Source organism: Lucilia sericata, unplaced genomic scaffold (genome assembly GCF_015586225.1).
Source record: "Lucilia sericata isolate MDLA Ls3-8-SP2 unplaced genomic scaffold, ASM1558622v1 Contig000466F_arrow, whole genome shotgun sequence".
Taxonomy (NCBI): Eukaryota; Metazoa; Arthropoda; class Insecta; order Diptera; family Calliphoridae; genus Lucilia; species Lucilia sericata.
The window spans coordinates 228536-242168 of record NW_023994481.1 but is presented as its reverse complement, the minus strand read 5'-3'; the positions used below and the strand labels follow the sequence as shown (position 1 = coordinate 242168).

Genomic DNA, 13633 nt, shown 5'->3' with positions numbered 1-13633 from the left:
ATTTTATATATTAATGTCGGAAATTTGAAATAAATTTTATAATTTTTAATTGAAAAAAATTGTTTTTATTCGAGAAAAGTTCTTAATTAGTTGAATTTTTAATAATTTTCTTAAAAAATCTTTCGACTTTAGCAATATTTAAAGTATGTTTATTTCCTATAATTCCATCTTGGCCTATAGGGTGGCTGCTGTCCGGTTTCGAAACCCCTATTGATGTAGCCTCCTCTATTATTGTACACATCCACTTCCTCTACTTGAGTCCTCTTAATGCCCACCTGGGAGCAAGCCTCTAAACACCTTTCCATACTCCAAAATTTATTTTTATTCTCATCACAATTATCGGCGGTAAATAGTTTACAGTCTCCATCTTCAGCATCATAAAACCAATAGTTTTTCACTATTAAACGTTTCTTGTTGCAGGGATCCGGATTGCCCACCGGTTTATATAAACAATAACTATCCGCTTGTTCAACTTCTTCCTGTCCCTGGCCCTCAATCGTCTTGAAACCATAAGGATCCCGTAACTTAGTGAAAGTATTACCAGTATTGCCAAAACCAGCACGATTACTGAAACTATCCTCTTCCCTAGGATTGGGTCTATTAGTTTCTAAGCCATATTGTTTGTTGGGCTTTAAGTTAGATTTCCTGGTATTTGTCAAACGTTTGTTACCACCCCCAAATGAGCCTTCTAACTCCCCAAATATATTGGTATTTTCTATTTGTTCTTCCTCATAAGGACGACGACCTTTAGCGCCTATCAATTTTTCATTGCCATAAATATTGTTGACATCAACAAACTCTTCTTGTTCGTTTTCGTTAGGTATAATGGGTCTTGAGACTTGATTTCTGAAATTGCTATTATCATTATCAAAATTCATGGGATTATAAGAGGGAGCTCCATAACTTGTTTCTAGATCTTCCTCAACTTCCGGGGCTTTCCATTTGGGTCGCTGTTGTTGAGGTTTGTTAAAAGGTTTTCTTTCAAATTTTGTGGGTTGATAGGGACTTTGCTCTTGTTCTGGTTCCTCGAAATTTTGGTTAAACATATCGCTGTTAATGCTATCGTAAGCGGAGCTATAAATACTGCCTCCACAATTTTCGCCATTGCAGGAGCGTGTTTGCTGCAGGTCCACTGGAACACCAGCCTAAAAATAAAACTAATTTTATAAATATTGCTCCATAGTTCAGTCTACAGTCTAGCCTAGTGTCTAGTCTATAGTCTAGCCTAGTGTCTAGTATATAGTCTAGCCTAGTGGCTAGTCTATAGTCTAGTCTAGTCTAGTCTATAGTCTAGCCTAGTGGCTAGTCTATAGTCTAGTCTATAGTCTAGTCTATAGTCTAGTCTATAGTCTAGTCTATAGTCTAGTCTATAGTCTAGTCTATAGTCTAGTCTATAGTCTATAGTCTAGTCTATAGTCTAGTCTATAGTCTAGTCTATAGTCTAGTCTATAGTCTAGTCTATAGTCTAGTCTATAGTCTAGTCTATAGTCTAGTCTATAGTCTAGTCTATAGTCTAGTCTATAGTCTAGTCTATAGTCTAGTCTATAGTCTAGTCTATAGTCTAGTCTATAGTCTAGTCTATAGTCTAGTCTATAGTCTAGTCTATAGTCTAGTCTATAGTCTAGTCTATAGTCTAGTCTATAGTCTAGTCTATAGTCTAGTCTATAGTCTAGTCTATAGTCTAGTCTATAGTCTAGTCTATAGTCTAGTCTATAGTCTAGTCTATAGTCTAGTCTATAGTCTAGTCTATAGTCTAGTCTATAGTCTAGTCTATAGTCTAGTCTATAGTCTAGTCTATAGTCTAGTCTATAGTCTAGTCTATAGTCTAGTCTATAGTCTAGTCTATAGTCTAGTCTATAGTCTAGTCTATAGTCTAGTCTATAGTCTAGTCTATAGTCTAGTCTATAGTCTAGTCTATAGTCTAGTCTATAGTCTAGTCTATAGTCTAGTCTATAGTCTAGTCTATAGTCTAGTCTATAGTGTAGTCTATAGTTTAGTCTATAGTGTAGTCTATAGTTTAGTCTATAGTGTAGTCTATAGTTTAGTCTATAGTCTAGTCTATAGTCTAGTCTATCGTCTAGTCTATAGTCTAGTCTATAGTCTAGTCTATAGTCTAGTCTATAGTCTAGTCTATAGTCTAGTCTATAGTCTAGTCTATAGTGTAGTCTATAGCCTAGTCTATAGTCTAGTCTATAGTCTAGTCTATAGTCTAGTCTATAGTCTAGTCTATAGTCTAGTCTATAGTCTAGTCTATAGTCTAGTCTATAGTCTAGTCTAGTCTATAGTCTAGTCTATAGTCTAGTCTATAGTCTTGTCTTTCAAAAAAATGCTCTTTACCTGACATTTCTCTTTAGCATAAGGATTACTATAATCTCTGGTACGAGTCTGAAATCCTTTGCCACACTTTTTCGAACATTCCGACCATTGAGACCAATTTGTGAGTTCACATTCTGCTCCCGGCAAATCGGGTTGTTGTATTCCACACTGAGTCCCCACACAATTTTGATTTTGCCTTAAAACCACTTTACAGTTAAAACTCTCCGCTACCCTGGGGTCCTTATAGGCTCGTGTACGATATTGGGTGCCAGCACCACACTTAGCACTACACTCAGTCCAGCTAGACCAGGGGTGGGTGGAACATTCCAAGGGTCCAGTTTGCTCTAAGAAACAGAAATGTTTATATGATATATCTTTAGCTTCTAGTTTACCCACCAAAATCACATTCTCTTTCATAGGTCCGTTTGCGTTTTACGGTGAGAGTGGCCAAAGGTTTCATAGGGGCTCCAGTTTCATCAAAAAATGGTGAACGATAATCACTGGGAAAGGTAGATGTTATGCGTCTTATAACATCAGGAGGATGTTGTGACTGATCGGGGGACTTTGAAAGAAAGATTTAAAGGTTTTTGTATTTTGTTATGGAACTTGTATTTACCATATAGGAGGGTCCGGCATCGGTGCCTATATCCCAGGGATAGAGATTTAATACTTTTTGCTCTATCCAGGTACAATTGGCTAAACATAGCTCTAAGCCTGACACTCCTAAAATCCAATCGGGGGAGGGATCTATTTTCGATACTAAAGAGATAACATGATGATTTGGTCCTACTCTTACAGTGGCTAAAGTTTTGCCAATAACATTGGGCCGATAGGCGATACCAGGGGCCTTGATTATGGTGCGTATATAGCCGGTCTAAAAGAAGAAATTTTTTACAAGTTAGTTTTTCCTTATACTTCCACTTACCGAGGTATGTTGCTTGATTTCATTCTCTAAAGTTTTGGTGGCACCATGTTCTCCCAATTCCTGCAAACCCTGACTGGCACGACCACCATATTCCCAAAAACGAAAATCCAAACTATGCGAGGCGCCTATAACCTCGCCCAAACGAGTGCGCCAGGCCTCCGAAGGAAAGTCCTTGGCATGGGTATTGCGCATCCATTTACGCTCCAGAGTAATCTGAATTGATAAGAAAGGGAAGGTAAACAAAAAATCTTCTTTTCCTTTTACAATATACCTCATATTTGGCCTCATCACAGGCACAGCAGGGATTAACTGGAGGCGTTTGACTATTGATTTCATCAATTTCCTCGGGACACAAACGTTTGGTTAGAAAACCATCGTCTACAAACCAAACATTGCGATGTTGTAAAATGGCCGCCTTAAATAAAACACAGCCACCTTGGGCATCAGAGGGAGCCATCCAAGCAACATCGATACGATTTTTGGTATTAGTATTACTGCTCTCTATCATATTCTCACACAAAGTGCTGAAACGCGTCTCGGCATTATCTATTATCTCAAAGCGGCCCAGAACATTATCTGCTGCATTAGGAGAGGTGGCTAAGAGCGACGGAGTTTCCGCCTCCACCAATAAAGTAAAACTTATAAACTTTAAACCATTCGTACTGGAAAGAGAAACTAATGAGGAGGGATTTAAAATAACGCATTCACATTTTAAAGAAAATCTGGATTTTACGATTATATTGTTGACCCGGTATATAGGTTGCAGGATTGCCATCTATTAGTATTTGATAGTTTTCATCCACGGGCGAACGATCTCCCGTAGCTCCTTGAGGTTTACGATAACAGGCCGCAGTAGTTAAATTTATTTCTGATAAAATTAAAACGCATAAAAACACTACTATTCTTTCGAACATTATTTCACGGAAGTGTTTTGCTTCACGATCTTAAACGTTACTCGTTTAAAGAAAGACTGATCGACAATATTGATCATTGATTTGAAAGCGAAAACTGTGACATAGTTTTTGTCTTTCTTTTAAATTTTCTTCCATGTCTAGCTCAGCGGCCATTTAACCCATTAATTTGTTTGAATTTTTACCCCCTAATTAAGTTGTTTTGACAATTGCTTCCACTCGTATCAATTAATTGAGTGTGTAGTATATTTACTATAAAAATCAGTGAAACACACAAAGAGCTCATGATCAATAAGAGAAACAGAATCAACATGCGTTGATTAAAAGCTGAAAAGCTTTATTAAAAGTCAACATCACATTAGCTTTCATGTGAACTAATGACTCTTATTCTCTGCTAGCTTTGAATGCCGATCACTGTTTTGAAACAATCAGAAAAACATAGTTTTTCTAAAAAATACTTTTATGTGTGGAAATGGGGTGTGTTTCACTGTGTCAATCGGCATCTTTTACTGCATATAATCTTGTCTTGTCGCCGTCATAGTATTGTTGTTGCTGTACACAATCATTAAATAGTTCAAATTCAATTCATTCATTCATCCACTTATTCATTCATTGATCTAGTGAAAAGTTGCCACGCGCTTCAATTAATGCTGTGTCATGAAAAAAGTTTATTGCTCTAAATTTGTTACTGAGAGAGGACAGAGACAGAGTGTCAAATAATTAACTTATAAACATATTGTATCTCTCATTTTAGTCAAAGTAGCGTTCAATGACCTCAAATCGAATCTTTAAAATTTTTATTAGTATTTGAGAAGTTTTAAAACGGTTCTAGTTTAGTTCTAGTTCAGTTCTAGTTTCAGTTCAGTTCTAGTTCAGTTCTAGTTCAGTTCTAGTTCAGTTCTAGTTCAGTTCTAGTTCTAGATCAGTTTTTAGTTCAGTTCTAGTTCTAGTTCAGTTATAGTTCAGTTCTAGTTCTAGTTCAGTTCTAGTTCAGTTCTAGTTCAGTTCTAGTTCAGTTCTAGTTCAGTTCTAGTTCAGTTCTAGTTCATTTCTAGGTTCAGTTCTAGTTCAGTTCTAGTTCAGTTCTAGTTCAGTTCTAGTTCAGTTCTAGTTCAGTTCTAGTTCAGTTCTAGTTCAGTTCTAGTTCAGTTCTAGTTCAGTTCTAGTTCAGTTCTAGTTCAGTTCTAGTTCAGTTCTAGTTCAGTTCTAGTTCAGTTCTAGTTCAGTTCTAGTTCAGTTCTAGTTCCGTTCTAGTTCAGTTCTAGTTCAGTTCTAGTTCAGTTCTAGTTCAGTTCTAGTTCAGTTCTAGTTCAGTTCTAGTTCAGTTCTAGTTCAGTTCTAGTTCAGTTCTAGTTCATTTTTCTAGTTCAGTTCTAGTTCAGTTCTAGTTCAGTTCTAGTTCAGTTCTAGTTCAGTTCTAGTTCAGTTCTAGTTCAGTTCTAGTTCAGTTCTAGTTCAGTTCTAGTTCAGTTCTAGTTCAGTTCTAGTTCAGTTCTAGTTCAGTTCTAGTTCAGTTCTAGTTCAGTTCTAGTTCAGTTCTAGTTCAGTTCTAGTTCAGTTCTAGTTCAGTTCTAGTTCAGTTCTAGTTCAGTTCTAGTTCAGTTCTAGTTCAGTTCTAGTTCAGTTCTAGTTCAGTTCTAGTTCAGTTCTAGTTCAGTTCTAGTTCAGTTCTAGTTCAGTTCTAGTTCAGTTCTAGTTCAGTTCTAGTTCAGTTCTAGTTCAGTTCTAGTTCAGTTCTAGTTCAGTTCTAGTTCAGTTCTAGTTCAGTTCTAGTTCAGTTCTAGTTCAGTTCTAGTTCAGTTCTAGTTCTAGTTCTAGTTCTAGTTCTAGTTCAGTTCTAGTTCAGTTCTAGTTCAGTTCTAGTTCTTGAGTGATAGATCCCTAGGAAGAATCTTAATGAAAGTTTCTGTAGGTTTGTGAATTATTCTTTATTAATTAAACGATTACATTAATACAGACACACATTTTATTGTTAATGTTTTTCTAAATACTAAATTACTATGTAATCTCCATATTACAACTTTACCACTTGTCAGTGTCATCATTACTATTCAAAAGACATGGTAACATTGAGCATTTTTCAATTCTAACACGATCCTTGCACTTATAACTCAAATCGGTGTTGAGTAGAGTGCGAGTCTTTTGACGATACGAATTATTGCCACAACTCACAGTGCAAGGAGTCCAGACCGACCACTCAGAGTAGCGGCACTCACTCTTTTCCTTCTCCTGTGCCCTAAAATGATGTTTGGCGGTGTTACGTCGACGTTCACCAGTATAAGTGGCGGAACTATAACCATCCACCGAATAGATATCTTCACAACGTTGATAGCATTTTTCCAAACGCACCAAATGTTTGGGACAAGGTTTACCACCATATTTGGGTGATCTTAAAACTTTGCGGGTTTTGATTTGAACACCATCGCCGCAGGTGGCATTACAGGCATGACTTACCCAATCGGAGACCAGACAATCGATGGGTGCCACTTGCAAGCTTTCACTTTGTAATTCCATTTTTTGTCTCGGCTGACGACAGGTTTCCTCACACGCCTCTTTGGAGGGAAATTTATTGCGATTTTTGTCACATTTATCGGCCCAGAAAATGGCACATTGATCACTCATATGATCATAGAACCAATAATTGGTTACATCACTATCACGACACGAACTAACCTTGAGATCTTCATAGCAGAGGGTGGGAACTATGGCATCACAACTGGGTATAGTGCAATTAACAACTTCTCTACGTTTAATATGGCGACAAGGATCTAAATTGTCATCATGATCGGGTTTACGTACCCCATAAACTTCATCATTATTCCACACAACACGTAGACGTTCACTAGTGCCAATGCCACCGCAGGGACCCAAACAGGGTGAGAAATCAGACCAGTGGGAAACACCACATTCGGGTGGTATATAATCATCGAGTTTTTGACTTAAACTCTCCAAGTCGCGATAACGTATTTCATTGTCTATATTGCCAAACAGAGATCGGGTGCCATCCACCTGGGCCTCATGCTCCTCGTTGTTTTTGTTGCCATTGCCATTAATATCGCCACCACAGTCCACTCCCTTGCAATTGCGTTGCTCCTGCAGTCTAACACGGCTGACTTGCTGTAAGAAAGGGGAATAAAAAACTTTACATGATTTTTGAACCTTTAAATTAGTTCCTAACCTACCTGACACTTTTTCTTAGCTCGAGGATTTAAATAATGTCTCGTACGCCTCTCAGTTCCTATGCCACAGGACACCGAACATGAAGACCATTCCCCCCAATCCGAAATGGCACATTCTGGCGTTTCAGGTGTATGACCCACTTGCAGATTTTCCGTTTCTATGGCTGCGGCTACCTCCTCATCAAATGAGTTACATTTACTGCCTGTACAGTCCTGTTCCTCCCTTAGACTAGTACGACATTTGAAACGCCAAGCTAAGGCGGCATTTTTAAATTCTCTAGTACGATATTGTTTGCCCGGACCACATTCAGCGCTACACTCATCCCAGCGGGACCAAGCGGTGGTGTCGCATTGTGGTGGTTCGTCTTCATCTGTAAAAAGAGGTAAAAATCCGTTAAGAGTCCTTTCCTTTTAGTTTATGCTACTCACCATCGGACTTATCACAGGTCTTTTCATATAAACGTCGTCGATTTATATACAATGTGGCCAAAGGCTTCATGGGTGCCCCAGAGGGATCATAAAATGGTGATCGCGGATCATTTGGGAAATTGGGTTTGATACGTCTTATTACATCCGGGGGCAATTGGGGTTGATCTGCAGACTAAAAGGAATTTCAAATTTATTATGTTCTAAAGCGAAAATCTTTCGCATGAGCTATAGATCTTTCTTTAGTATAGAGAAAATCCTGAGCTAGCGTTAGATCTTTCTCTAGTACCTTTCTCTTGAGTTTCAGTTTTTGATGAAATGTATTGTTTTTAATACCTACCGTATATGATGGTCCACTATCTGTTCCCGCGTCCCAGGGATAGAGATTATGAACCTTTTTCTCTACCCAAGTGCAATTTGGCAAACATAATTCCAAACCGGAAACACCCACAATCCAATCGGGTGAGGGATCAATCATTGACACTAAAGATATCAAATGATGTTTCGAATCGACACGAAAAACGGCGAAGGTCTTGCCCGTTATATTAGGATAAGTAATACCTCTAGCCTTGATAATAGTGCGTATTTGATCACTCTAAAACGAAGACTCTATTAAGACATTAATCTTAAGTATTAACGAAAGAACAAACCTTTTCTTTAAGTTCACTTTCCAAAGTCCTGGTAGAACCATGTTCCGCCACTTCCCTTAAACCTTCACTCGCGTTTTTACCATATTCCCAAAAACGATAATCAACGGTGTGTGATGCTCCTATAATGTCGCTAAAACGTGTCTGCCAACTATTGGCGGGAAAATCTTTGGGGTGGGTATGTCTAGACCATTTGCCCTCAAAGGTTAATTCATATTTAGCCTCATAACAGGCACAACAAGGTTCCGTAATACTGGGCTGAGTATCAATATCATCTACTTCCTCCTCGCACATTCTCTTGGTTAAGAAACCATCATCCATAAACCAAACATCACGATGCTGCACTATGGTAGCTCTCAAGAGTACACAACCCATGTTAGAACTGGCGGGAGCCACCCAAACCACATCTATGCGAGACTTAATATTGGTATTAGTATTTTCCACTAAATTGGCACAACGGGGACTATAGCGTGTTTCGGCTAAATCTACTATTTCAAATGAGCCCACCGCTTCAAAACCTCCTCCCGACTCAGATTCCAAACCCAGCATGAAACTAATAAAAGTTTGATCATTGTAGGCTATAATGGATACTGCAAATCAAAAAACTTTTAAAAATGATGGAAACTTTAAAGATCAATTTCTTAACTTACCATTATATTTCTGACCCGGTATATAAGTTTGTGGATTTCCGGCCACTGAGACCACATAACTTTCATCGGCCGGTGATTTGGCAGCCGTGGTACCTGTTGGCACGCGACTACAAGCTAACGCTATATTTAGAGTAGCCGATATGGAAATGGCTAATGACAACCAATTCATTTTGCTGGTAAAATATAAATAAAACATGTGCTTGTGAGTAATAGGAGATTTTTGTTGTAATTGATATTAATTAATATACTATTTTGATCTTGACTAAAAAGCCCGCTAATCTAGAATAAAAACAAACACTTATCAATTTCATAATAAACTATATAGTATAGAATATACTAGCAAATAGTATGGCGCAGTTAAACAAAAGTTATATTTTTATATTAATAAACTATAGCGAAATAAGGGGAGTATATGTATAGGCCGGACTATAGACTAGTCAGAATATGGCTTAATCTCTAGTCTAGTCTCTAGTCTAGTCTATAGTCTGGACTTTAGTCTAATCTATAGTCTAGTCTAGACTATAGTCTAGTCTATAGTATGAACTTTAGTCTGGACTGTAGTCTAGTCTATAGTCTGAACTATAGTCTAGTCAATAGTCTGGACTATAGTCTAGTCTATAGTTTGGACTATAGTCTAGTATATAGTCTCGACTACAGTCTAGTCAATAATCTGGACTATAGTCCAGTCTATAGTCTGAACTATGGTCTATAGTCTGAACTATGGTCTATAGTCTGGACTATAGCCTAGTCTATAGTCTGGACTATAATCTAGTCTATACTCTGGACTATAGTCTAGCCTATACTCTGGACTAAAGTCTAGTCTATAGTTTGGACTATAGTTTGGACTATAGTTTGGACTATAGTTTTGACTATAGTTTTGACTATATTCTAGTCTATAGTCTGGACTAGACTATAGTCCAGACTATAGACTAGATTGTAGTCTAGTCCATATTATGGACTATAGTCTAGTCTATAGTCTGGACTATAGTCTGAACTATAATCTAGTATATAGCTTGGACTATAGCCTAGTCTATAGTTTGGACTAGACTATAGTCCAGATTATAGACTGGATTATAGTCTAGTCCATATTGTGGACTATAGTCTAGTCTATAGCCTGGACTCTAGTCTGAACTATATTCTAGTATATAGCTTGGACTATAGTCTAGTCTATAGTCTGGACTAGACTATAGTCCAGACTATAGACTGGATTATAGTCTAGTCCATATTATGGACTATAGTCTGGACTATAGTCTAGTCTATATTCTGGACTATAATCTGAACTGTAGTCTAGTCTATAATCTGGACTATAGTCTAGTCTATAGTCAGGACTATATTCTAGTCTATAGTCTGGACTATAGTCCAGTCTTTAGTCTGGAGTATAGTCTAGTTTATAGTTTGGACTATAATCAAGTCCATAGTCTGGACTATAGTGTAGTCTATAATCTGGACTATAGTCTAGTCTATAGTCTGAACTATAGTCTAGTCTATAGTATTATAGCTTATTATAGCTTAGTCTATAGTCTGGATTATAGTCTAGTCTATAGTCTGGATTGTATTCTAGTCTATAGTCTGGACTATACACTAGACTAAAAGCCAGACTATAGATTATACTAATGTGTAGTCTATAGTATATACAATAGTCCAATCTATAGTCTGGCCTATGGCCTAGTGTTTAGTCTTGACTTTAGTCTAGCATATGGTCTGGTCTATGGTCTTGACTTTAGTCTAATATATTGTCTGGTCTATAATCTGGACTTTAGTCAAGTCTAGTCTATAGTATAATCTATAGTATTGTCTATAGTCTAATCTATAGTCTGAACTATATTCTATTCTATTGTCTGTAATATATTATTGTATCTAGTCTTAACTATAATCTAGACTGTATTCTGAACTATAGTCTAGTATATAGTCTGGATTATATTCTAGAAAATGCTAAACGTTTTTCGCGTTTATTTTTCTAAATAATTGGCATCACTTTAGAGTCTTTTTCTTCAGCATATGTATACGAACTGTATTCTCTATATTACGAGCATGAACATTTTCAATAGATTAAGAGATTTTAAAATTAGTTTGAAATTATCTCATTTAAGTACTCCTTTCTTTACCCACTTATCATCTAACAAATCTCAACTACCCTTTAACTAAATTGATCCCTAATTTTCCAAAATTTTACTTTTAACACTAAATGCAATAAAATACTCACTTGTAAGGTTTCTCGTTAATAAAAAATCTTTTACTCTAGTATAAAAATCGTTGAAGATTATAATTTAAATGGGAAAAAAAATTGTGTAAACAATTTTTGTTTTTCAAATAATTTGCATTAAATTCGTTTCAATTGAATCAATTAATTGAAATAAAAATACAACACACAATTCTTCCCGTACTATTTATTCAAATTTTTTTTATTTAATCACTTTTACTTTAATCAAAATGTTCCTGTTTATACTGGTACTGCAGCTGCTGCTAATGTTCCCGATGATTAGACTCGAATGCTCAACGTTTAATGGTCAACTGAATGAATGAATACAAGTGCGATGCATTTGAATCGTCTATGAACGGAATATAGAAGGGGTTGAGAAAATTGAAAAACACAGAAAAAATAAATAAATGAAAATTGCAAGAGGGTTATAGCATCAGGTGGGAATGGTGGTCTGAGGGGTTATGTATAGGTAGGAGGAACACAAGTGTCACTTACACTAAGAGTTTAAAATTAATTGAAAGGGCAGAAATGAGCATAAAATATATACGTGTGGTCAATAGCCGAGTAGAGATTCCCCATGTACATTTACAATTTTGAATAGAAAGAGATGGTCGGTGTTTCTCTTTTTGTGGTCAGTTGATGATTTATTTAGTATGTGCGGCATCTTCTTGTTCCGGCTTTTTGTTGTAGTTTTATTTTTTATGTTTTTATTTACATTTTTATGGCGAATTTTCTGTTTTTATTTGTAATTTCTAAACATGAAAGTGATTTTACTAAGAAATGTATACGGATGATGTGCAGAAAGAACTAGAAGAACTGAATTAGAACAGAACTAGAACAGAACTAGAACAGAACTAGAACAGAACTAGAACAGAACTCGAACAGAACTAGAACAAAACTAGAACAGAACTAGAACAGAACTAGAACAGAACAGAACTAGAACAGAACTAGAACAGAACTAGAACAGAACTAGAACAGAACTAGAACAGAACTAGAACTAAAACTGAACTAGAACTGAACTAGAACTGAACTAGAATTGAACTAGAACTGAACTAGAACTGAACTAGAACTGAACTAGAACTGAACTAGAACTGAACTAGAACAGAACTAGAACTGAACTAGAACTGAACTAGAACTGAACTAGAACTAAACTAGAACTGAACTAGAACTAAACTAGAACTGAACTAGAACTGAACTAGAACTGAACTAGAACTGAACTAGAACTGAACTAGAACTGAACTAGAACTAGAAATGAACTAGAACTAGAAATGAACTAGAACTGAACTAGAACTAAACTAGAAATAAACTAGAACTGAACTAGAACTGAACTAGAACTGAACTAGAACTGAACTAGAACTGAACTAGAACTGAACTAGAACTGAACTAGAACTGAACTAGAACTGAACTAGAACTGAACTAGAACTGAACTAGAACTGAACTAGAACTGAACTAGAACTGAACTAGAACTGAACTAGAACTGAACTAGAACTGAACTAGAACTGAACTAGAACTGAACTAGAACTGAACTAGAACTGAACTAGAACTGAACTAGAACTGAACTAGAACTGAACTAGAACTGAACTAGAACTGAACTAGAACTGAACTAGAACTGAACTAGAACTGAACTAGAACTGAACTAGAACTGAACTAGAACTGAACTAGAACTGAACTAGAACTGAACTAGAACTGAACTAGAACTGAACTAGAACTGAACTAGAACAGAACTAGAACAGAACTAGAACAGAACTAGAACAGAACTAGAACAGAACTAGAACAGAACTAAAACAGAACTAGAACAGAACAGAACTAGAACAGAACTAGAACAGAACTAGAACAGAACTAGAACAGAACTAGAACAGAACTAGAACAGAACTAGAACAGAACTAGAACAGAACTAGAACAGAACTTGAACAGAACTAGAACAGAACTAGAACAGAACTAGAACAGAACTAGAACAGAACTAGAACTAAAACTGAACTAGAACTGAACTAGAATTGAACTAGAACTGAACTAGAACTGAACTAGAACTGAGCTAGAACTGAACTAGAACTGAACTAGAACTGAACTAGAACTGAACTAGAACTGAACTAGAACTGAACTAGAACTGAACTAGAACTGAACTAGAACTAAACTAGAACTGAACTAGAACTGAACTAGAACTGAACTAGAACTAAACTAGAACTGAACTAGAACTAAACTAGAACTGAACTAGAACTGAACTAGAACTGAACTAGAACTGAACTAGAACTGAACTAGAACTGAACTAGAACTGAGAACTGAACTAGAACTGAACTAGAACTGAACTAGAACTGAACTAGAACTGAACTAGAACTAAACTAGAACTAAACTAGAACTGAACTAGAACTGAACTAGAACTGA

General features: G+C 36.5%; 3 protein-coding genes across 4 annotated transcripts in view; 1 reads left to right on the top strand and 2 right to left on the bottom strand.

Annotated features, from left to right (window-relative positions):
* Window positions 1-13633, top strand: part of LOC119605228 (sodium-dependent nutrient amino acid transporter 1) — an 80069-nt gene that overhangs the window by 9369 nt on the left and 57067 nt on the right. The gene's annotated exons all lie outside the window — the stretch shown is intronic.
* LOC119605223 (spondin-1) lies at window positions 46-4196 on the bottom strand. 2 transcript variants are annotated; one of them, XM_037958193.1, is made up of 7 exons: window positions 3975-4196; window positions 3513-3916; window positions 3242-3454; window positions 2933-3190; window positions 2713-2878; window positions 2338-2660; window positions 46-1145 (listed from the first exon to the last, which is right to left on the bottom strand). In XM_037958193.1, exons 1-7 carry the CDS (start codon window positions 4153-4155, stop codon window positions 150-152), a joined length of 2541 nt encoding a protein of 846 aa, XP_037814121.1. In that variant the 5' UTR covers window positions 4156-4196; the 3' UTR covers window positions 46-149. The 2 variants fall into 2 exon arrangements, with proteins under 2 accessions (XP_037814121.1, XP_037814122.1); XM_037958194.1 differs by having other exon boundaries at window positions 3513-3903; window positions 3975-4079.
* LOC119605222 (spondin-1) lies at window positions 6066-11632 on the bottom strand. Its single transcript, XM_037958192.1, has 7 exons — window positions 11258-11632; window positions 9055-9227; window positions 8408-8994; window positions 8098-8352; window positions 7761-7932; window positions 7335-7702; window positions 6066-7269 (listed from the first exon to the last, which is right to left on the bottom strand). The coding sequence occupies exons 2-7, from the start codon at window positions 9221-9223 to the stop codon at window positions 6175-6177; spliced, it is 2646 nt and encodes an 881-aa protein (XP_037814120.1). The 5' UTR covers window positions 9224-9227; window positions 11258-11632; the 3' UTR covers window positions 6066-6174.

Coding starts and splice junctions, on each gene's coding strand:
- LOC119605223 (XM_037958193.1), bottom strand. CDS start 4,155: ATGTTCGAAAGAATAGTAGTGTTTTTATGCGTTTTAATTTTATCAGAA. Junction 2,879..2,932: donor ATGCCGGACCCTCCTATATG/GTAAATACAAGT, acceptor TTTCTTTCAAAG/TCCCCCGATCAGTCACAACA. Junction 2,661..2,712: donor TGAAAGAGAATGTGATTTTG/GTGGGTAAACTA, acceptor TCTGTTTCTTAG/AGCAAACTGGACCCTTGGAA.
- LOC119605222 (XM_037958192.1), bottom strand. CDS start 9,223: ATGAATTGGTTGTCATTAGCCATTTCCATATCGGCTACTCTAAATATA. Junction 8,353..8,407: donor AAAGTGAACTTAAAGAAAAG/GTTTGTTCTTTC, acceptor TCTTCGTTTTAG/AGTGATCAAATACGCACTAT. Junction 7,703..7,760: donor GACCTGTGATAAGTCCGATG/GTGAGTAGCATA, acceptor CTCTTTTTACAG/ATGAAGACGAACCACCACAA.